The sequence below is a fragment of the Pecten maximus genome, chromosome 8, assembly GCF_902652985.1.
Source record: "Pecten maximus chromosome 8, xPecMax1.1, whole genome shotgun sequence".
Lineage (NCBI taxonomy): Eukaryota > Metazoa > Mollusca > Bivalvia > Pectinida > Pectinidae > Pecten > Pecten maximus.
The window spans coordinates 1,734,976-1,759,953 of record NC_047022.1 but is presented as its reverse complement, the minus strand read 5'-3'; the positions used below and the strand labels follow the sequence as shown (position 1 = coordinate 1,759,953).

General features: G+C 38.1%; 1 protein-coding gene across 3 annotated transcripts in view; it reads left to right on the top strand.

Moving 5' to 3' along the window:
• The window catches only part of LOC117333489 (clathrin heavy chain 1), a 49,056-nt gene extending 25,374 nt beyond the window's left edge, over positions 1 to 23,682 (top strand). For all 3 annotated transcript variants that reach the window (XM_033892801.1, XM_033892803.1, XM_033892802.1), the window contains 21 exons: positions 243 to 425; positions 888 to 1,025; positions 1,376 to 1,468; positions 1,914 to 1,985; positions 3,015 to 3,195; positions 3,459 to 3,622; positions 4,919 to 5,187; positions 7,706 to 7,828; positions 8,646 to 8,757; positions 9,516 to 9,638; positions 10,134 to 10,279; positions 11,049 to 11,232; positions 11,736 to 11,928; positions 14,251 to 14,408; positions 16,196 to 16,360; positions 16,573 to 16,729; positions 17,420 to 17,538; positions 18,216 to 18,779; positions 19,543 to 19,764; positions 21,026 to 21,101; positions 21,691 to 23,682. In XM_033892801.1, the coding sequence (XP_033748692.1) occupies positions 243 to 425; positions 888 to 1,025; positions 1,376 to 1,468; positions 1,914 to 1,985; positions 3,015 to 3,195; positions 3,459 to 3,622; positions 4,919 to 5,187; positions 7,706 to 7,828; positions 8,646 to 8,757; positions 9,516 to 9,638; positions 10,134 to 10,279; positions 11,049 to 11,232; positions 11,736 to 11,928; positions 14,251 to 14,408; positions 16,196 to 16,360; positions 16,573 to 16,729; positions 17,420 to 17,538; positions 18,216 to 18,779; positions 19,543 to 19,764; positions 21,026 to 21,101; positions 21,691 to 21,854 (3,606 nt within the window). In that variant the 3' untranslated portion in view covers positions 21,855 to 23,682. The remainder of the gene's footprint in view (positions 1 to 242; positions 426 to 887; positions 1,026 to 1,375; positions 1,469 to 1,913; positions 1,986 to 3,014; positions 3,196 to 3,458; positions 3,623 to 4,918; positions 5,188 to 7,705; positions 7,829 to 8,645; positions 8,758 to 9,515; positions 9,639 to 10,133; positions 10,280 to 11,048; positions 11,233 to 11,735; positions 11,929 to 14,250; positions 14,409 to 16,195; positions 16,361 to 16,572; positions 16,730 to 17,419; positions 17,539 to 18,215; positions 18,780 to 19,542; positions 19,765 to 21,025; positions 21,102 to 21,690) is intronic.
• The last annotated feature ends 1,296 nt before the right edge of the window (positions 23,683 to 24,978 follow it).

Genomic DNA, 24,978 nt, shown 5'->3' with positions numbered 1-24,978 from the left:
TTTTATTATTAACTTCAAAAATTGATAAATTGAAATTAAAATGCATTAAATACCCACCCACCCCCACCCCCATTTTTATTGATGTTTTTGCAGATATTTCCCTTTCTGTTCATGTTTGGTCAATAATCGATCATCCACCGTTGAAGAAATGGTGATGATCAATGATCAATCATGAATTTTAAAGTGATTCTCAACACTACTTAGGATTCCTGTGTTTGACATGTATTGACCATCATTTACAGGTGATCCAGTGTTTCGCGGAGACTGGACAGTTCCAGAAGATTGTGCTGTATGCCAAGAAAGTTGGCTTCACTCCAGATTTTATATTCCTATTGCGTAACATCATGAGGATGAACCCCGAGCAGGGCCTACAGTTCGCCCAGATGTTGGTACAAGATGACGAACCACTGGCTGATCTAAACCAGGTAAATATCAAAGATGAACATCGGGTAAACATCAAAGATAAACATCGGGTAAACATCAAAGATAAACATCAGGTAAACATCAAAGTTAAACATCGGGTAAACATCAGAGATAAACATCGAGGAATCATCAAAGTTAAACATCGGGTAAATATCAAAGATAAACATCGGGTAAAAACATTGTTGCCAAATATTCTGGTCTTTGGTTTGAAAATTAATGATAGAGGGGCATTTTTATCGTCTACTTTAAAAGTGCAGGGTTTTCCAACACGAGAAGGGCCCTTAACATTGATAGAGTTAAAGAACATCCTCTGACCTGAGGTAAATATGGGACGTGTTTTTTAAATGAAGCGGTAAACAGTTTGGCGACACAAAGTCCCTCTGTCCTATCTTTTTAGTGATTTAAGTCTTTATATAACATAAAATATCTCCTTATACAGCATTCTTTTGTACTTTGTTACACAGATTGTTGACGTGTTCATGGAGTTTAACCTGATCCAGCAGTGCACCTCGTTCCTGTTGGATGCCCTCAAGAACAACCGACCCGCTGAGGCCCCACTACAGACAAGACTGCTAGAAATGAACCTTATGTCTGCTCCACAGGTAGATTGGGTTAAAATAACCCTTTAATCCCTACTGACCATATTGGACTTCAATTTATGAAAGAATGGCAGAGTCCACTTAAAGTTCCTAGGGTTGAAAGGGTTGATTGAATACTTTTATCAAGGATATAAAAACCACATTCAGCAATGTATTCTATATTTATCAACTCAGAATTTGAATTCCTAAAAAAGCAAGCTAAAACTTCTGAAGGGTGATTGGAGAGTAAAGTATGTAACTTTTTATTTTGTATATAAATATATAAAAATACACAACAGTCTTTACATGTTTTCAATCTGTCAAAATGCATCTTTGTCGGAGACCTTCAAGTGTCTTTGATATATATGTTACAGGTGGCAGATGCTATTCTCGGCAATCAAATGTTTACCCACTATGACCGTGCTCATGTGGCCCAGCTGTGTGAGAAGGCCGGACTTCTACAAAGAGTATGTCTACATTTACTGTCAACTCCTCTCAAAAATTTCCGATATATTTTCTGAAAGTTCACAAAATTTTGAGTAAAATTATTTTCCAGAATTCATAGGCAGGACCCTTTGGGTACAGTGATAGAAAATACCAGGCTCCATCCAGACAATTCAGTTATGAACAAACAAATCTGTTTTCTTTAAAGCTGAAGTAACGTTTACTAGATCCACGGCCATTTATCATGGGAAACAAGTCAGTAAAATCGTCTTAGATCACACTTTGGACTTTTAATTTCTTTCAAAGATGATGTTCTCTCTCATCTTGTCAATTATGGACTTAGACAGGTTAGACAGTTAATGCCAACAAATTTTTATTTCTGTATCTGGTTGGAGATAATATGTTGTTAGATGTTACTGTGTAACAGTTGTGCTATACTTAAATTAAACTTTGTGATGGATTTTGTAGGCACTAGAACATTACACAGACCTGTATGACATCAAGCGGGCAGTTGTACACACCCACCTACTCAACCCAGAGGTAAGTCTGCACTCTATCCAGTCACAGGTGTTTACTCAACCGCTATAATCTCTATTTTGGCAGTTGATATCTCTCAAGTTCCAATGTTATAAAACAGTCTAACTTTGTTAGTAAAAATTCAGTTCTAACATTAACGATTACACTGAAACCTGGCTATACTGACCACTGACCTCAACGTCATCCTGTATCATCGACCATATTCATCAGAAAGGCAACTAGCTCTGCTGTCATTGCTGACACTGACTTTACCGACACACTTTCCTATCTGACTCACTGACTTTACCGACATACTCTCCTATCCGACTCACTGACTTTACCAACATACTCTCCTATCCGACTCACTGACTTTACCGACATACTATCGTATCTGACTCACTGACTTTACCGACATACTATCCTATCCGACTCACTGACTTTACCGACATACTCTCCTATCCGACTCACTGACTTTACCGACATACTCTCCTATCCGACTCACTGACTTTACCGACATACTATCCTATCTGACTCACTGACTTTACCAACATACTATCCTATCCGACTCACTGACTTTACCGACATACTATCCTATCCGACTCACTGACTTTACCGACATACTATCGTATCTGACTCACTGACTTTACCGACACACTCTCCTATCTGACTCACCGACTATACTGACATACTATCCTATCCGACTCACTGACTTTACCGACATACTATCCTATCTGACTCACTGACTTTACCAACATACTATCCTATCCGACTCACTGACTTTACCGACATACTATCGTATCTGACTCACTGACTTTACCGATATACTATCCTATCTGACTCACTGACTTTACCGACACACTCTCATATTCAACATACTGACTTGGTTCCACAATGTGTTAATTGAGTCGGGTTTCACAGTATATATCAAATATAATTATTTAACTTGAATACAAAGGATACCTCAAAGTTTTTCCGTTGCTCACCTGGTTTCAAGATAATGAGGTTTGACTGAAATGCTGTAGAAAGTCAGTTGTCTATATGTTTGTCTTTCAGTGGCTGGTGAACTACTTCGGTTCCCTGTCTATAGAGGACTCATTAGAATGTCTGAAAGCCATGCTGCAGGCAAACATCCGCCAGAACCTGCAAGTCTGTGTGCAGATTGCTACCAAATACCATGAACAACTCGGCACACAGTCACTTATCGAAATATTTGAGTCCTTCAAAAGTTTTGAAGGTGAGTTTTGATGATTATACATCAGGTGTTTGATGTTTGAACTAATTTGAATGTGAATAAGAATAGCTGAAAATCCTTCATTTCTCAAAGTCTTGGCGTCGGAACATAGCTACAAGCTGTCTGCTGTTTCTGACACAAATTAATTGGAGAAGCTGAGGAGTTTGTATAGTTATTAAAAGGAGAAGATTAGTGGGAAATGATGTGGTAAACAATTTATTAATAATTCTCAGTAGATTATGAAATCCAAATTCTTGTTCTCTCAGGTCTCTTCTATTTCCTGGGATCCATCGTGAACTTCAGTCAGGACACCGATGTCCACTTCAAGTACATTCAGGCTGCTTGTAAGACTGGACAGATCAAAGAGGTCGAGAGAATCTGTAGGGAGAGCAACTGTTACGATCCAGAGAGGGTGAAAAACTTCCTTAAGGTAAGTTAAGATCCAGAGAGGGTGAAAAACTTCTGTAAAGTAAGTTAAGCACCATGGTGAACTATTAACGTAAAACGAGGTACTACTGAACCGCTATTTACTCTCAATTGTCAGTAGAAATCAGTGTTGTTGCAACACGGGTGACACTGAACCGCTATTTACTCTGGGTTGTCAATAGAAATCAGTGTTACCCGAGATAAAACAGTTCCACAGACAAACTCATGCTGACTAACATTGGCCTGACGTTTCGTATGAGAACTTACAATAATTTTTCCTTTGTTCTGATACTGGGTGAACTGCTGTACTGGCTTATCGTATACATCCGTGTATAATCAAGGGGAGATAATCATATGTTAACATATAGTGACACGAAAACAGAATTTCCTAGAAACTTAAAACATTCGAGAGTTGATGTAGAATGGAAGATATCAATCTGCTGTTTACTCTCAGTTGTCGGTAGAAATTGATGTTGATGTAGAATGAATGACTCCAAACTGCTGTTTACTCTGGTTGTCAGTAGAAATTGGTGTTGATGTAGAATGAATGACTCCAAACTGCTGTTTACTCTGGTTGTCAGTAGAAATTGATGTTGATGTAGAATGGATGATATCAATCCACTATTTACTCTCGAATGTCGGTAGAAATTGATGTTGATGTAGAACGAATGATTCCTAGCTGCTATTTACTCTCAATTGTCCGTAGAAATCAGTGTTGTTACAAAACGGGGGACACTGAATCGCTATTTACTCTCGGTTGTCAGTAGAAATCAGTGTTACCCTAGATAAAACAGTTCCACAGACAAACTCATGCTGACTTACATTGGCCTGACGTTTCGTATGAGAACTTACAATACATTCATATGCTGGCTATTGGTATACATCGTTATCTAACCAAGGGGAGATAATTACAGAAAGCTTTATCATTTATAGTTCTACAACAAGCACAGTAACTGGTTGGTGAACTGTCACCAATATTGAAGCCTATAGTGATATAGACTGAATGTCCTGCAAATTTGTACCTATTATTCTCATATCCTTTGATGAATTTTCTCATATCCTTTGATAATTATTGTCATATCCTTGGATGTTTTTTCTCATAGCCTTAAATGATTATTCTCATAGCCTTTGAGGATTATTCTCGTATCCTTTGAGGATTATTCTCGTATCCTTTGACGATAAAGTTCTGATGCAGTGTTTATGTTTGCTTGTGTGATGATTATTCTCGTAGCCTTTGATGATTTTTCTCATATCCTTTGATGACAAAGTTCTGATGCAGTGTTTATGTTTGCATTACTAGGAGGCCAAGCTTACTGACCAGTTACCGTTGATAATTGTGTGCGATCGGTTCGACTTTGTCCACGACTTGGTGCTGTACCTGTACCGCAACAGCCTACAGAAGTACATCGAGATTTACGTACAGAAGGTGAATCCTGCCCGACTTCCCGTTGTTGTCGGTGGGTTGCTGGATGTCGACTGTGGAGAGGATGTCATCAAACAACTCATCCTTGTTGTGAAGGGTCAGTTCTCTACTGACGAGCTGGTGGAGGAGGTCGAGAAACGCAACAGGTAGGACCCCAAAGATAGCGCTTAGTCGGTCACGGCACGATAAGGATAGTCTTGTTACTAAAATCAGGGCTTTTTCTCACTGGTTTGGGATGGGGCCTTTTTGTCTCATTTTGGGAAAAAAATTGGTGAATTGGGAAAGAGTTTCTCAGGAGTAAACTGCAAATTTTGGGAATTTGGCTTTAAAATGAAATAATTCCAATTGGGAATGAGGCCCATTAACGGCCCCAAAAAGCCCTGAAAATAGATATAAATGGAGTTTGACAATCTAATCTGGAGCTGCGAGAGAACTAAGTGTCATATAGAGGTCTTGGTACCATAATCTGTTAGAGAGAAATTGTGTCTTAAGCCTCTAATGATTTGCCCTTGTTCAGAAAAAACCCACTGACGAATTTGTTAGAAATAGTAAGGATTTTAATAGGAGCTATATGTAGCTGTGTTATGAGTACTACGATAAGATTTTAATAGGAGCTATATGTAGCTGTGTTATGAGTACTACGATAAGATTTTAATAGGAGCTATATGTAGCTGTGTTATGAGTACTACGATAAGATTTTAATAGGAGCTATATGTAGCTGTGTTATGAGTACTGTGATAAGATTTTAATAGGAGCTATATGTAGCTGTGTTATGAGTACTATGATAAGATTTTAATAGGAGCTATATGTAGCTGTGTTATGAGTACTATGATAAGATTTTAATAGGAGCTATATGTAGCTGTGTTATGAGTACTATGATAAGATTTTAATAGGAGCTATATGTAGCTGTGTTATGAGTACTATGATAAGATTTTAATAGGAGCTATATGTAGCTGTGTTATGAGTACTATGATAAGATTTTAATAGGAGCTATATGTAGCTGTGTTATGAGTACTATGATAAGATTTTAATAGGAGCTATATGTAGCTGTGTTATGAGTACTACGATAAGATTTTGATAGGAGCTATATGTAGCTGTGTTATGAGTACTATGATAAGATTTTAATAGGAGCTATATGTAGCTGTGTTATGAGTACTGTGATAAGATTTTAATAGGAGCTATATGTAGCTGTGTTATGAGTACTACGATAAGATTTTAATAGGAGCTATATGTAGCTGTGTTATGAGTACTACGATAAGATTTTAATAGGAGCTATATGTAGCTGTGTTATGAGTACTATGATAAGATTTTAATAGGAGCTATATGTAGCTGTGTTATGAGTACTACGATAAGATTTTAATAGGAGCTATATGTAGCTGTGTTATGAGTACTACGATAAGATTTTAATAGGAGCTATATGTAGCTGTGTTATGAGTACTATGATAAGATTTTAATAGGAGCTATATGTAGCTGTGTTATGAGTACTATGATAAGATTTTAATAGGAGCTATATGTAGCTGTGTTATGAGTACTATGATAAGATTTTAATAGGAGCTATATGTAGCTGTGTTATGAGTACTACGATAAGATTTTAATAGGAGCTATATGTAGCTGTGTTATGAGTACTATGATAAGATTTTAATAGGAGCTATATGTAGCTGTGTTATGAGTACTACGATAAGATTTTAATAGGAGCTATATGTAGCTGTGTTATGAGTACTACGATAAGATTTTAATAGGAGCTATATGTAGCTGTGTTATGAGTACTACGATAAGATTTTAATAGGAGCTATATGTAGCTGTGTTATGAGTACTATGATAAGATTTTAATAGGAGCTATATGTAGCTGTGTTATGAGTACTGTGATAAGATTTTAATAGGAGCTATATGTAGCTGTGTTATGAGTACTGTGATAAGATTTTAATAGGAGCTATATGTAGCTGTGTTATGAGTACTATGATAAGATTTTAATAGGAGCTATATGTAGCTGTGTTATGAGTACTACGATAAGATTTTAATAGGAGCTATATGTAGCTGTGTTATGAGTACTGTGATAAGATTTTAATAGGAGCTATATGTAGCTGTGTTATGAGTACTACGATAAGATTTTAATAGGAGCTATATGTAGCTGTGTTATGAGTACTGTGATAAGATTTTAATAGGAGCTATATGTAGCTGTGTTATGAGTACTGTGATAAGATTTTAATAGGAGCTATATGTAGCTGTGTTATGAGTACTGTGATAAGATTTTAATAGGAGCTATATGTAGCTGTGTTATGAGTACTGTGATAAGATTTTAATAGGAGCTATATGTAGCTGTGTTATGAGTACTACGATAAGATTTTAATAGGAGCTATATGTAGCTGTGTTATGAGTACTGTGATAAGATTTTAATAGGAGCTATATGTAGCTGTGTTATGAGTACTGTGATAAGATTTTAATAGGAGCTATATGTAGCTGTGTTATGAGTACTGTGATAAGATTTTAATAGGAGCTATATGTAGCTGTGTTATGAGGGTCAGACTCTTGACTTTCGTATGTGGTAACTGAAAAATTTTATGATGTTGCTGATTTTTTTTTCGTTATAAAAACAAAAGGAGAAAAAAAAGAGATGAATTCTGCGAATTGTGGACTTAACTGTTGTGTTTTAATTGGCCGATACAGGATGAAGTTGCTGTTGCCGTGGCTCGAGATGCGTGTTCACGAGGGAGTTCAGGAACCAGCCACTCACAATGCTCTGGCTAAAATTAACATAGACAGTAACAACAACCCAGAGAGGTTCCTCAGGTAAGTTACATATCAGTAAAGGCAGAGAGGTTCCTCAGGTAAGTTATATATCAGTGAAGGCAGAGAGGTTCCTCAGGTAAGTTATATATCAGTAAAGGCAGAGAGGTTCCTCAGGTAAGTTATATATCGGTAAAGGCAGAGAGGTTCCTCAGGTAAGTTATATATCAGTAAAGGCAGAGAGGTTCCTCAGGTAAGTTATATATCAGTAAAGGCAGAGAGGTTCCTCGGGTAAGTTATATATCAGTGAAGGCAGAGAGGTTCCTCGGGTAAGTTATATATCAGTAAAGGCAGAGAGGTTCCTCAGGTAAGTTATATATCGGTAAAGGCAGAGAGGTTCCTCAGGTAAGTTATATATCAGTAAAGGCAGAGAGGTTCCTCGGGTAAGTTATATATCAGTAAAGGCAGAGAGGTTCCTCAGGTAGGTTATATATCAGTAAAGGCAGAGAGGTTCCTCGGGTAAGTTATATATCAGTAAAGGCAGAGAGGTTCCTCGGGTAAGTTATCCATCTGGATTCCAAATTGTACAAATGATGAGGCTGATCTCCCCACAAGGTTCAACAAACCTGCTTGTCTGATTGTCTGGGACAAGTAAAAAACATCGTCGGGACAAGTTACATTTAGAAAAATGAAATAAAACTGTGTGACAAGTAGAATTGTGGAGTTAATGTTAAATAGTTGAATTCTTGTACAAGAGCAAACCAACGAAAAAATCAAATCAAATAAAATCAATAAATCGTATCAATAAATCAATAATATCATAAAGGTCTACTCGTTATTACTTATTGTATCACTAATTTTATTGACGTTGTATTTACAGAGAGAACCAGTTCTATGACAGTTTAGTTGTGGGTAAATATTGTGAGAAGCGCGACCCTCATTTGGCTTGTGTAGCTTACGAGAGAGGACAAAACGACATGGAACTGATTAAGGTCAGTCATTACGAAGGGAGACATATTGTATAAGTTAATAATTATAATTTCTTGTACGGGCCATTACTTCTAACATAATGTTAAAGATATGTTGACCGAGCATGCAGTGACTTCATACTTTCATACTTTTACCATCTAAAATTGCTTTTTGATCATTGTGACCCTGAAGTCAAGGTCAAAGTGCAAATTTTTATGCCTCCGCCATGAAATGGGGAGGAGGATGTAGTGTTACCAATGTCTGTCCCGTCCCATTCCGTCCCATTCCGTCCCGATGCAACGTAACTAGCTAATGTCAGGAACCGCTGATGCGATCCTCACCAAACTGGGTTTCAGGATGTAAAGTGGCAGTGGGGGCATTTATGTCTTACAGACATTTTCTAGTTCCAATAAAGCTTCTCTGGCCATAACCTTTAAACGTTTTTAAACATTTAAAGATATCTTCAATGGCATTTGCTGTTTACTTTCATTTACTCTACTGACTGTGTTCGAGCATTGAATAATTGCTACCCTGACCTCAAGGTCAAAGATCAATGGAGTGCAAAAAATTCAATAGGTAGTTAGGGAGAAGGGGAGGCATATGTATCTCTAGTTCATCAACGGGCTGTTTCAGAAAATTTTTCGATTGTTCTATGTGGTTAGCTGGACACAATCCTGACTTCATCATTTCCAGTATTTGCTATATCAGAAATTTTGTCTGTCAGTTCTGGTGTTTCGAAATACATACGATTTGTAAAGTTTTGTGAATGTTATTTTTCCAGGTGTGCAATGAGAACTCGCTGTTCAAGAGTGAGGCCCGGTATCTGGTACGTCGTCGTGACACCGATCTGTGGGCAGTCGTGTTACAGGAGGACAATGAGTACAGACGCCAGCTGATTGACCAGGTATGTTGAGACGCCAGTCAAAACCAAAGATAAGAAATTTGTTACATTGATATAGTCCTCACATCAAATAGGATAACTGATGTAGTCGACAGTTGTCGAGACCATTAAACTGAGAATATTAGGGATAACTGACGTAGTCGACAATTGTCTAGACCATTAAACTGAGAATATTAGGGATAACTGACGTAGTCGACAATTGTCGAGACCATTATACTGAGAATATTAGGGATAACTGACGTAGTCGACAATTGTTGAGACCATTATACTGATAATATAAAGGATAACTGACGTAGTCGACAATTGTCGAGACCATTATACTGATAATATAAAGGATAACTGACGTAGTCGACAATTGTCGAGACCATTATACTGATAATTGTTAACATTTAGAGATCATTACTAACACTGATCATCTCTGTTGAAGATATATTTCTGTAACCAGTTGGGATAAAAGTTTTTTCAGGAACTTAATCGTGTTTTGTTGGTGTGGTACAGGTTGTACAGACAGCACTGTCGGAGACACAGGACCCAGAGGACATTTCTGTCACAGTCAAAGCTTTCATGACCTCCGACCTTCCAAATGAACTGATTGAACTTTTGGAGAAGATTGTTCTGGAGAATTCCGTTTTCAGTGACCACAGGTAACTAGTAATATTGTAAATGCTCAGGTGATCACCTATCCCAGTGGCCGGTGACATTTCAGGTCACTAATCCCAGTGGCCCGTGACATTTCAGGTCACCAATCCCAGTGGCCCGTGACATTTCAGGTCACCAATCCCAGTGGCCCGTGACATTTCAGGTCACCAATCCTAGTGGCCCGTGACATTTCAGGTCACCAATCCCATTGGCTGGTGACATTTCAAGCGGTAGAGAATTGAACTAATGACAACACGCCATGTTGATAACTCAGGCTGTTGTTAAAAATGAACCCTGTTTATTGAGAGATTTTGTAGTTAAAAATGAGCCCTGTTTATTGAGAGATTTTGTTGTTAAAAAAGAACCCTGTTTATTGAGAGATTTTGTATTAAAAAAGAACCGTTTATTGAGAGATTTTGTAGTTAAAAAGAACCATTTATTGAGAGATTTTGTTGTTAAAAAAGAACCCTGTTTATTGAGAGATTTTGTATTAAAAAAGAACCGTTTATTGAGAGATTTTGTAGTTAAAAATGAACCCTGTTTATTGAGAGATTTTGTTGTTAAAAAAGAACCCTGTTTATTGAGAGATTTTGTATTAAAAAAGAACCGTTTATTGAGAGATTTTGTTGTTAAAAAAGAACCCTGTTTATTGAGAGATTTTGTATTAAAAAAGAACCGTTTATTGAGAGATTTTGTAGTTAAAAATGAACTGTTTATTGAGAGATTTTGCTGTTAAACAAGAACCCTGTTTATTGAGAGATTTTGTATTTACAGAAATCTACAGAACCTGTTGATCCTAACAGCAATAAAGGCTGACCGCACTCGAGTGATGGAGTATATTAACCGCCTCGACAACTACGACGCCCCAGACATTGCAAACATTGCTATCAGTAATGAGCTGTTTGAGGAAGCCTTTGCAATCTTCAAGAAATTTGAGGTCAACACATCAGCTATACAGGTGTGTACTTCTAATCCTTGATTAAACTTCCATACCCCCAATTAATGAGATAAACTTCCATACCCCCAATAATGAGATAAAATGATGGTAGGAGAGACGTTTGAAGGTAAATGTTGATGGTAAGAGAGACGTTTGAAGGTAAATGTTGATGGTAAGAGAGACGTTTGAAGGTAAATGTTGATGGTGGGGAGATGTTTGAAGGTAAATGTTGATGGTGGGGAGATGTTTGAAGGTAAATGTTGATGGTAGGGAGATGTTTGAAGGTAAATGTTGATGGTGGGGAGATGTTTGGAGGTAAATGTTGATGGTAGGGAGATGTTTGAAGGTAAATGTTGATGGTGGGGAGATGTTTGAAGGTAAATGTTGATGGTAGGGAGATGTTTGAAGGTAAATGTTGATGTTGGGGAGATGTTTTTAGGTAAATGTTGATGGTGGGGAGATGTTTGAAGGTAAATGTTGATGGTGGGGAAGTGTTTGAAGGTAAATGTTGATGGTGTTTCCAGGTGCTGATAGACCATGTTAACAACCTGGACCGAGCGTACGAGTTCGCCGAGCGGTGTAATGACCCTGCTGTGTGGAGTCAGCTTGGTAGAGCACAACTGAACCAGGGTCTAGTGAAAGAAGCCATCGATTCCTTCATCAAGGCTGATGATCCATCCGAGTATATGGAAGTAGTCAACGTAGCTAGTAACAACAGTGAGTTTTACATCAACGCTCTCACGGTAAACTTATAGACATTATAGACCGACTCTCTCACAGTAAACTTATAGACATTATAGACCGACTCTCTCACTGTAAACTTATAGACATTATAGACCGACTCTCTCACAGTAAACTTATAGACATTATAGACTGACGCTCTCGAAGTTAACTTATAGACATTATAGACCGACTCTCTCACTGTAAACTTATAGACATTATAGACCGACTCTCTCACTGTTAACTTATAAACATTATAGACTGACTCTCTCACTGTAAACTTATAGACATTATAGACTGACTCTCTCACTGTAAACTTATAGACATTATAGACCGACTCTCTCACAGTAAACTTATAGACGTTATAGACTGACGCTCTCGAAGTAAACTTATAGACATTATAGACCGACTCTCTCACTGTAAACTTATAGACATTATAGACCGACTCTCACTGTAAACTTATAGACGTTATAGACCGACTCTCTCACAGTAAACTTATAGACATTATAGACCGACTCTCTCACAGTAAACTTATAGACATTATAGACCGACTCTCTCACTGTAAACTTATTGACATTATAGACCGACGCTCTCAAAGTAAACTTATAGACATTATAGACCGACTCTCTCACAGTAAACTTATAGACATTATAGACCGACTCTCTCACTGTAAACTTATAGACATTATAGACCGACTCTCTCACAGTAAACTTATAGACATTATAGACCGACTCTCTCACAGTAAACTTATAGACATTATAGACCGACTCTCTCACAGTAAACTTATAGACATTATAGACCGACTCTCTCACTGTAAACTTATAGACATTATAGACTGACGCTCTCGAAGTAAATTTATAGACATTATAGACCGACTCTCTCACTGTAAACTTATAGACATTATAGACCGACTCAATCACTGTAAACTTATAGACATTATAGACCGACTCTCTCACTGTAAACTTATAGACATTATAGACCGACTCTCTCACTGTAAACTTATAGACGTTATAGACCGACTCTCTCACAGTAAACTTATAGACGTTATAGACCGACTCTCTCACAGTAAACTTATAGACATTATAGACTGACGCTCTCACTGTAAACTTATATACATTATAGACCGACTCTCTCACTGTAAACTTATAGACATTATAGACCGACTCTCTCGGTAAACTTATAGACATTATAGACCGACTCTCTCACAGTAAACTTATAGACATTATAGACCGACTCTCACTGTAAACTTATAGACGTTATAGACCGACTCTCTCACAGTAAACTTATAGACATTATAGACCGACTCTCTCACAGTAAACTTATAGACATTATAGACCGACTCTCTCACTGTAAACTTATAGACATTATAGACTGACGCTCTCGAAGTAAACTTATAGACATTATAGACCGACTCTCTCACTGTAAACTTATAGACATTATAGACCGACTCTCTCACTGTAAACTTATAGACATTATAGACCGACTCTCTCACTGTAAACTTATAGACATTATAGACCGACTCTCTCACTGTAAACTTATAGACGTTATAGACCGACTCTCACAGTAAACTTATAGACGTTATAGACCGACTCTCTCACAGTAAACTTATAGACATTATAGACTGACGCTCTCACTGTAAACTTATATACATTATAGACCGACTCTCTCACTGTAAACTTATAGACATTATAGACCGACTCTCTCGGTAAACTTATAGACATTATAGACCGACTCTCTCACAGTAAACTTATAGACATTATAGACCGACTCTCACTGTAAACTTATAGACGTTATAGACCGACTCTCTCACAGTAAACTTATAGACATTATAGACCGACTCTCTCACTGTAAACTTATAGACATTATAGACCGACTCTCTCACAGTAAACTTATAGACATTATAGACCGACTCTCTCACTGTAAACTTATAGACATTATAGACCGACTCTCTCACAGTAAACTTATAGACATTATAGACCGACTCTCTCACTGTAAACTTATAGACATTATAGACCGACTCTCTCACAGTAAACTTATAGACATTATAGACCGACTCTCTCACAGTAAACTTATAGACATTATAGACATACTACTGATGGTAAGCGGTACATCAACTCTCTCACAGTAAACTTGGGTTTTCCAGAGACTGAAATTGCAGTGTTAGGCATTGTAAACATAATAGACAAATAGATTGGTCTCCCGTGTACCTTATGTTGAAATTTAATTGAATATATGTTGTATTAACAAAAATTGATGAGAAATTTCTCAACACAGATCTGACATTGGGACTTAATGTGTTGATATCCTTTGTACCTACAGATAGTTGGGAAGACCTTGTGAAATTCCTGCAAATGGCCAGGAAGAAAGCCAGAGAGACATTTATTGAAACAGAACTTATTTATGCCTATGCAAAAACAAACAGACTTGCAGATTTAGAGGAGTTTATTTCGGGACCTAACCACGCTAATATTACACAGGTGAGCTGTCTAGCAGTTATTTTCTCACTCAGTATTGAGCATGTGTAGATAAAGCTAACTAAAGATTCAGGGTAATTTATGAATGAAATAGATTTTCTTGAGGGCATTGAAAAAGCACATGTTGATAAGAACAGGTGTTCCAGAGTGTAAGAATTTTCTTCTTCATTGATGACACGACACGACCATGTCAGTTCTGGTAAAATCAAAGTGGTGTTATTCAAAATAGAACAAGTGTTGGGACAATGAAACTCTTAGTTATAAATAACAACATTTAACAAGTAAAACTTGATATTGTACGATAGATTTTAGAAACCATTTGTTTAACAACATTTCATACTAAAATTTTATATGCAGTGGAACCTCTATAAACCGAACATGCATGGGACATGACTATTTGTTCGGTTTACAGAGGGTTCGGTTTGGAGAAGTTGATCGAAAAATGACCGGTCGAATTCCAGATATAATTGGTCGGATGATGTTTTATTAGAATGCACCCGATTACAAACCGGCACGTACACACGTAGACAATATTTGGTTTGTCTGAATAATATGCATATTATGAAAGTTAATCAATGTATATATTGCAGAATATATAAGAAAGGCAAATGACTATAACTATAGTTTTAAACAGTATTTTCACATGTACAACTACACTTTACGATCGACCTACATTTTGTTACATCCGGTGAAGCTTCCGTCATGTGGATGGGGCCGATAGTCCAATACGGAATATTTTACATATCGACTAATATTAAAGGGTATGAAGATGTTTTTTTCCAATATCAATTACAATTGATCAGATGATACTGGTCGTATTTCCCACATCGCTGTTGTCTAAAAAAACATCACAGGCTTCATTTACGAAAACAACCCCCTTTGGGTCTCATTTAAATTAAATGGGAAAAACTCAGGCTTCTAGCTCTACTTGCATTGAGAAGATAAACGAACCGACGCGCTTCAATGAAGTGTGACATTGTTTCATAATTGTCGTGTTGATTATACACTAGGCCATCCGTCATAATGCCCCCTTGGGATATATATTGGATACCTGTACAAATCACCTACGTAAGTCCCGAGACAATAAGGCTTCACACAATACCCGTCACAGTTGTTGTTTCACGGTTGACTGGCCTGACCTCGTGTCATAATCGCTCAGGATAAGGCCGGTTTTCAGAAGTAATTTTTGGTATATTTTAACAGGAACCAGACACAAAATCAGTCCGGTGTTCGGAATTCAGAGGGATCAGTATTTGGAAGTTTTTTAATACTATAATAAAGAAGGACCAATTCCGTACAATGTCAATTCGTTCGGTATTCAGAGGTGTTCGGTTTTTAGAAGGTTCGGTTTTCGGAAGTTGCACTGTACAGTATAATAAATTTTCCCCAGTGATGGGCCTCGGTGGCCGAGTGGTTAAGGTGTCCCGACACTTTAACACTAGCCCTCCACCTCTGGGTTGCGAGTTCGAAACCTACGTGGGGCAGTTGCCAGGTACTGACTGTAGGCAGGTGGTTTTTCTCCGGGTACTCCGGCTTTCCTCAACCTCCAAAACCTGACACATCCTTAAATGACCCTGGCTGTTAATAGGACGTTAAACAAAAACAAACAAACAATCCCCAGTGATATTGAGACAACCACATCCTATAACCGCTGTTTAATTAGTGTTTTGGTATAACAACATTTCTTGTAAAACTTGATTTGGTATAATAGAATTCCCCCAGTGATATCAAGAAAACAACCATATCCTATGCATGCTGTATGATTAATGTTTATTCCTGTGTTGCTATAGGTGGCTGACCGTTGCTTTGACGACCAGATGTATGAGGCAGCCAAGTTGCTGTACAACAACGTGTCAAACTATGCACGCCTAGCCATCACGCTGGTCCACTTAGGAGAATACCAGGGGGCTGTGGATGGGGCCCGCAAGGCCAACAGTACAAAGACATGGAAAGAGGTAAAGTTCAAATTCAAGCCGAGGAAAAGAACATTTACTTTTGTCTAAGTTTGATTTTAAAATTCAAGCAGAAGCTTTGGTCTACGTTTGCCAATCAGATATTAGCATTCCGTTAGATACCTGTATATGATAATATGTCATTGCCAATCAGATTTTAGCATTCCGTTAAGGCCTGTATATGATAATATGTCGTTGTTGTATCTCGTGTTCAGGTGTGCTTTGCCTGTGTGAACAATGAAGAGTTCCGTTTAGCCCAGATGTGTGGGCTCCACATAGTAGTACACGCTGACGAACTAGAGGATTTAATAAATTATTACCAGGACCGCGGCTACTTCGAGGAACTCATATCATTACTTGAGGCAGCATTAGGTATGTGTTCCCTCTAGTCCAGACTGGATGTTCAGTTTACTAGAGTTACTTTAATATTAAATAAATCACAGCTTTTAATCACTGGTTTGGGATGGGGCATTTTTGTATCAAAAAAATTGGTGGATTTGGAAATATTTTTTCACAAGTAAACTGCAAATTTTGGGAATTTGGCTTAAATATGAAATATTTCAATTGGGAATGGGCCCATTAACAGCCTGAAAAAGCTGTCAGAAAAAAACCTGTAAATACCAAACATAACAGAATACATAAATATTAGATGTGAGCTTTAATGTAGATGTAAATTTGTTAAACTCCTCAGCGAGAATCTGAAGAATAACATTTTAGAAAAAAAGAAAGTATTTCAAGACCTTCTAATTAAGTATTCTGTCAATGCAATGATTGAAAGTTAATGTAGTCTTTCAAGTTGAAGATTGGAATAACTGGTTATAAACCCCACAATGGTGGATAGTGTTTGAGTAAGGGGAGATAACCTGGTATCAATTGGCCTCTTCCCTTGTTGTAAACTGATTTTGTAAGTTTTATGAGTTTCCTGGCACAGTGGAAGCATCTGATCAGCTGATTCAAGTTCACACTTTGTCATTGTAAGTGATTTTGTGGGGAAAAAAAACTGTTTTGTGAAGTTGAAAGACTGGATTGGCAATAATATCTTCCTAAATGTTTGTTTTTCAGGTTTAGAAAGAGCCCATATGGGCATGTTTACAGAACTAGCAATCTTATACTCTAAATACAAGCCAGAGAAGATGAGGGAACACTTAGAGCTATTCTGGTCTAGAGTCAACATTCCAAAGGTAAGTTGCTATTCTGGTCTAGAGTCAACATTCCAAAGGTAAGTTGCTATTCTGGTCTAGAGCCAACATTCCAAAGGTAAGTTGCTATTCTGGTCTAGAGTCAACATTCCAAAGGTAAGTTGCTATTCTGGTCTAGAGCCAACATTCCAAAGGTAAGTTGCTGATTTACTGTTAAGTCATTTTGTAAGAAAAAGGATCCAATTTAATTTCATGTTTATTCCGCATTGTAAATAATGCCTACATCAGTGTGCTTATAATTGAATACATAATCATATTTTAATTAGATTACATATTTAGATATCAATATGGAAAACCTATGAAAAACAGTCTTCTACCATAATTGTAACTATGGCACTACACGATGCCAATTTTTTATCATAACTAAATTTGGCACTACACGATGTCAATCTTCTATTATAGCTGTAACTATGGCACTACACGATGCCAATCTTCTATCATAACTGGCACTTCACGATGCCAATCTTCTATCATAACTGTGACTATGGGACTACACGATGCCAATCTTCTATTATAACTAACTATGTCACTACACAATACCGATCTTCTACCATAACTAACTATGGCACTACACGATGCCACTATCAAGGTATGAATTAGCAGTAAGCATCTACAATCTGCCTCGTTCAAGTCGATAAATGTAACTGATTATCTTGCAGGTTTTACGAGCAGCAGAGCAGGCTCACTTGTGGCCCGAGCTCGTGTTCTTGTATGATAAGTATGAAGAGTATGACAACGCCGTGATAACAATGATGAGCCATCCAACAGCAGCGTGGCGCGAGAGTCAATTCAAGGACATTATAACTAAGGTGGCCAACATTGAGCTATACTACAAAGCAATACAGTTCTACCTGGACTTCAAGCCACTACTACTGAACGACCTGCTCTTAGTTCTAACTCCTCGCCTTGACCACACACGTGCGGTCAACTTTTTCACCAAGGTCAACGAAATCCCACTGGTGAAACCATATCTAAGGGCAGTGCAAAAGAACAACAACAAAGCGACCAATGAAGCACTGAACAACCTTCTGATCGAGGAGGAGGACTACCAGGGCCTTCGTACATCCATCGATGCCTACGATAATTTTGACAACATCACCCTGGCCCAGCGCCTCGAGAAACACGAGCTGATTGAGTTCAGACGTATTGCTGCTTACCTCTACAAAGGCAATAACCGCTGGAAACAATCGGTGGACCTCTGTAAAAAGGACAAGCTCTTCAAGGTATGGTCAAACCCTCTGTAAAAAGGACAAGCTCTTCAAGGTATGGTCAAACCCAATCAAGGTTCTGTTGGCACCCTGTTAATCCCTTCAAGTGGTAGCAATAAAAAACGGCAGAAAAAAACATGTTCAGGAATCTGTTTAATAAGTGGGGAAATTGAAGATATCAAATTTCATCTGGATGGCGATTTACAACTGTGTCACGGAATTATTTTTCATTAAGGATTCTGTAGGCATGATGAGGTCGCTGAGACAAAGTCTTAAGTGACCTTTCTAATCACCTTTTGTCTGCTGTCGTGTTTCGGTAAACTATTTCCAACTCTCAGGAACAAATTTCAATAAACTTTGGCAGAAACTATCCATAGCCAAAAGTAAGCGAAAATTGATTGTGAATTATATGGTCCCTACCCCTAGATATGATAGAATCAAATGACCCAGATACACCTCAAAGATTACCAAAATATGAATTTCATGACCCTGGAGTCGCATGTCTGCCCCTGGGGAGGGGGTAAACTTCTATAGTTAATATCGGTAATTTACCATTTTGAGCATCATTTATTGGATTGCCATTGGAAATAATTCAAACTTTGTTAGAATTATCAGTATGGGATGGCAGTTTGATGGTATGTACTCAGGGGCGACAGGTGGATCAAATTGACCAAAATATATCGGAATGCAGGTGACCATTAAGGCCCGTGGGCCTCTTGTCCTTGATTCTCTTCGTCTGAAGCTTCTGGCTCTAATAAAATTGATGTTTTAACTTCAGGATGCCATGTGCTACGCGGGTGAGTCGAGGAACATCGACATAGCGGAGGACCTGATAGCTTGGTTCCTCGAGAACCAGTACCATGAATGTTTCGCTGCCTGCCTGTTCCAGTGCTACGACTTGTTACGACCGGATGTGATCCTGGAGCTAGCCTGGCGACACAACATCATGGATTTCGCCATGCCATACATGATCCAGGTTGTGAGAGAGTACATTTCCAAGGTCAGTAGCCAAGCCTTTCTCTTTTGAATAAGGGTGATATCAATATTCTGAAATAATTAAATTTCCATTGTTTGTATGCAGAATGCGGCTTTCTGATTGGTTGAGATTTTTTTTCATACCACTATGAACAAAATCTGAGAACAGCACGAAAACTGGGACGTCACAATACGACAATTGACGTTGCGTATTGATTTGAGAGAAAGAATCCTATATAAAACCAGTAAAATTGCACATAAAACATGTTTTGAATTAAAAATTATTTTCAAAAATTAATTATATGCATTATTTTTTAGCTTCATAGTGATATGAAAAAAATTTGGTGGCAAACTTCTGTAAGAAAGCTTAAATGAATATGGTATTTTTGTAGAATCATCAATTGTAAAATTGTAAGATAGCAATGGCTCACAATTAAGTCCTCCCAAAACAAAGAGAGGGGATTAATTTGAGGTTGAAGGTAATAAACTTTTACACTAAGAGAGGGGATGTATTTGAGGTTGAAGGTAATCAACTTTTACACTAAGAGATGGGATGTATTTGAGGTTGAAGGTAATCAACTTTTACACTAAGAGAGGGGATGTATTTGAGGTTGAAGGTAATCAACTTTTACACTAAGAGAGGGGATTAATTTGAGGTTGAAGGTAATCAACTTTTACACTAAGAGAGGGGATGTATTTGAGGTTGAAGGTAATCAACTTTTACACTAAGAGAGGGGATGTATTTGAGGTTGAAGGTAATCAACTTTTACACTAAGAGAGGGGATGTATTTGAGGTTGAAGGTAATCAACTTTTACACTAAGAGAGGGGATGTATTTGAGGTTGAAGGTAATCAACTTTTACACTAAGAGAGGGGATTAATTTGAGGTTGAAGGTAATCAACTTTTACACTAAGAGAGGGGATGTATTTGAGGTTGAAGGTAATCAACTTTTACACTAAGAGATGGGATGTATTTGAGGTTGAAGGTAATCAACTTTTACACTAAGAGAGGGGATGTATTTGAGGTTGAAGGTAATCAACTTTTACACTAAGAGAGGGGATGTATTTGAGGTTGAAGGTAATCAACTTTTACACTAAGAGAGGGGATGTATTTGAGGTTGAAGGAACTAAGGTTTTAGTGACTGTATATAATACATATAAGGAATGGGTCTATTGGGAAATTTGTGGAACAGAAACAAATCTTTACACTTTTATTATAATTCTTATGAAATCCTTGTTTTGACGGCCATGTTTGCAGTGATTTACTGAAAGTGTTGATGTTTACAGGTTGATAAACTAGAGCAGTCAGAAGCGGTGCGGTCAGAGGAGGAACAGAAAGCAGAAGACCGCCCCATTGTATTCGGTAGGTACTTCATCACTTCATTGACCAAATTATCAGAATCATGTATAGAACATACTCTACATACATCCTCTCTCTATTACATCAAAAGAAGTTCTTAACTTCACGAACAAAAATTAAAATCAGGACAGTCATCTTAGGACTTCTGTTCGGTCAGATTTCATGTGAGGAATTATTTTCAGATTTCATGTTAGAAATTGATTTCAGATTTCGTGTTAGGTATTGTTTTCAGATTTCATGTTAGGAATTATTTTCAGATTTCATGTTAGGTATTGATTTCAGATTTCGTGTTAGGTATTGTTTTCAGATTTCGTGTTAGGTATTGTTTTCAGATTTCGTGTTAGGTATTGTTTTCAGATTTCATGAAAGGAATTGTTTTTAGATTTTTATGAGGAATTATTTCCAAATTTTATGTGAGGAATTGATTTCAGAATTTATGCCCAAAGTCACTTATCCTTATACTTCATTATTGATGTTAGAAGCAAGAAAGTTTATTTTTGCGAATATGCTAGATCTTCAAACTGAAATAGATTTTGTTGGCTATAAGATTTGAGAACTTGTTTGTGTTAATTACGATATATCTGGGTTTTAGCGGAGAACCAACTTATGCTGACTGCTGGACCAGGCACTATGATACCCCCTCCCCAAGCCCCCTCGCCCCAGCCTGGCTACGGAGGCCAGTATCCACCTGGCATGGTGCCGGGCATGGCCCCAGGAATGGCTCCCGGAAACGTTCCATACGGATACAGCATGTGATAACATCATCTTCATCTGTTGTGTGCTTGACGAGTCGTGTCACGACTGGACTTGATAGGGACCCGAGAACTCTAGATAGGGACTGGTCAGGCTGACCAGGTCATGGTCAACCCGATTGGTCATTTAATTTTAGTCTACTGGTCATCCTGTTGTTTTTGACCAATCAATTGGCTGGAGAGAAATGTCTGTTGTGATCCATGTTGGGACATGTTAAATTTAGTAGGCCAGCCTGTTGATTGGTTAGCTGAATGGTCATGTGACTAGTATACCTGTACTGCACTGTGTGTTTGTCCTCCTGTGATTTACATTTTTTTTGTTAAAATATTGAGATGATGCGTGAGTGTAGATATTTACGTATTGTGATAGAGGTGTCTTGACGGCCATGTTTTACCCTGAGGGAGTTATCTGTGAATGTATGAGCCCCATACATGATTATTGTTGTCCTCTGTTAAACTGTTAAAGCGCTTATAGGATCATCAATATTGCTGCTCCGGCAAGTCACATTTAAGGTATTTCTGCTCCAAGCGTGCAAGTGATTCCTCCTAGGAGATGGTCAGGACAGTGGTTTTGTCCTTCAGCCTCGCCTAGGAGATGACAGACTTGTCCATCCCTGTGTGAATGTGTTCACAGTTGACCAGAAGAAATGGTTCTCCTATCCACGCAGCTAAATGTGATTTCAAAAAATTATGTTTGAATTTCTTGAGAAGTTTCTATGGCAGAGCTTTTCCTATTGTCTTTTGAGATATATTTATAGATTGTTTTGTTTTTCGGTCACTGTACCCTGCTGTGCATGTACGTCTGTGTTGACGTTAAACTCGGCCAGGTCTTAGGTTCATCAAGTGCTTGCTCGGGATCAAATGGTATGTAAGTGCTGCAAGTTGACTTTGGGGTTCATCCTCGTTTTCTTTCTTTTATTGTATACTTTTGTTATTTTGATTTGAGACACGTTTGTTTTGATGAGATTTTTAAATGTCAAATTGTATTTATAACGTCAGTGGCGTGTAGAGTAGGACTATTTATTGTGCATCACATCGTGTTGTCATAGCGACAACAACCTTATAGTCACACGGCGCGGCTGTTAAAAGCCCGACTTCAAACACAAAGTTCGGTGTATTATTTGTGTATTGGCAACTGTGCACTAACGCCAGATGCAGCATTGGTCAACATTAGAGAAAAATCATTGTTAAATGTTTCTGTGTGTTAATGTGTAAAGATGTAAGATGACGTCAGACTGTCGTCAACTAGCGGTTATAATACATTCTAAGTGTTGTGTATGGTATATATATGTCATTAGTCTGCTCCCCCCGCGGACCAGTGGACTGGACTGGTCAGTCCATTTTACAGGGGTGGACAGGTTGGCATTATTAAATGTACAAATACAGAACTAGGAAAGTGTTGATCACCTGGTCACCCCTGTAACTGGACCAGCCCATGGTCAAAGGGGCATGATAAGGGGATGGGGAACGGGGTATGTAAATCATGTTCAGCTAGAAATACCAGGACTAAAATGTTACTGTGGTGAGGGGCATATCTTATCACCAGGGATCAGTAGAATGTTCCACCCCACAGATGTGTCCATTTTAACTATTTCTTGTTGAGGAAATGAGAGGAAATATGTGTGTATAAAGGAAGAGCTGTATAGCCAATCAAACAACCCATTACAAATTACCCAAGTTTTATATATATATATCGTGCATCTTGATTGGACAGAATGATGTTGTATGAAAATGCCAAGAAAACACATTATATTAGGTAATATTAGTGTCATGTGTAATTGTATATATACACATACATGAGGAACAATTAAAATGAATGTACCACAGTAAAACTTGTTTGACTTATTGTTTTCTGGAATTCTCTAACACACTTGTTGTAAACAACCACTTGTCAATAAATGCGTGTAAACAAACTATTATGACATCTCTCTTATACACACGTGTAAGGTTGCTGGTCTCGCACAACTAAATCGGCCAATCAGCTGGTGTTTCACCTGAACCAAGTCCCTGAAGAAAATGGGTTTCTTGGGTTTCACCTGTCCACTGTAGATATCAGGGTTACTGTCTTCCGACTACTAGTGTGCTCTTATGTGCTATTAAACCTATCCAATTACATCATTTTTCTGGTAGGGAAATCTTCAACCTTTAATTTGATATAATTTCACAACATATGAACTTCAAATGAGCGATTGAAGGGGATCGAGTCCTTGGTAATAACATATAGTGAAATAATTAGTTGTGCGAGACCTTGCAATCTGTAAGGGTTGTCTCCCTTTAACCACTGGTATCGTAACACTATGGATAACTTCCTGTAAAGAAATGAACCACTCTCACAAGCATTCGTTGGCTGCTACATTGTGCAGTGTTCATCGTCATCTAAACTTAATATTTCAACTCAAAGCCCTAATAACGACATGATACCCTGCTATTTCCACACAGTTACACCGAGGTAAAGCCCGCGAAAAATGAAACCATATTGAAATTTCCATCGTTACTAATTTTAAATCGCCGTAAAAGATGTATTTATGGTCCAAGGGATGAATATCTTGCAGAAAATTGATTATGAAAATGTCCAGGTAAAGTCATATGTCGTCATTGGAGGTATAGAGGGGGCGTCACATGTCATTGTAGGTATAAAGGGGGGCGTCACATGTCGTTATTGGAGATATAGAGGGGCGTCACATGTCATTAGCGGTATAGAGGGGGGCGTCACATGTCATTGGAGGTATAAAGGGGGGCGTCACATGTCGTCATTGGAGATATAGAGGGGCGTTACATGTCATTAGAGGTATAGAGGGGGCGTCACATGTCATTAGAGGTATAGAGGGGGCGTCACATGTCATTGGAGGTATAGAGGGGGCGTCACATGTCATTGGAGGTATAGAGGGGGCGTCACATGTCATTGGAGATATAGAGGGGGCGTCACATGTCATTGGAGGTATAAAGGGGGGCGTCACATGTCGTCATTAGAGGTATAGAGGGGCGTCACATGTCATTGGAGGTATAAAGGGGGGCGACACATGTCGTCATTAGAGATATAGAGGGGGCGTCACATGTCGTCATTAGAGGTATAGAGGGGGCGTCACATGTCATTGGAGGTATAGAGGAGGCGTCAGATGTCATTGGAG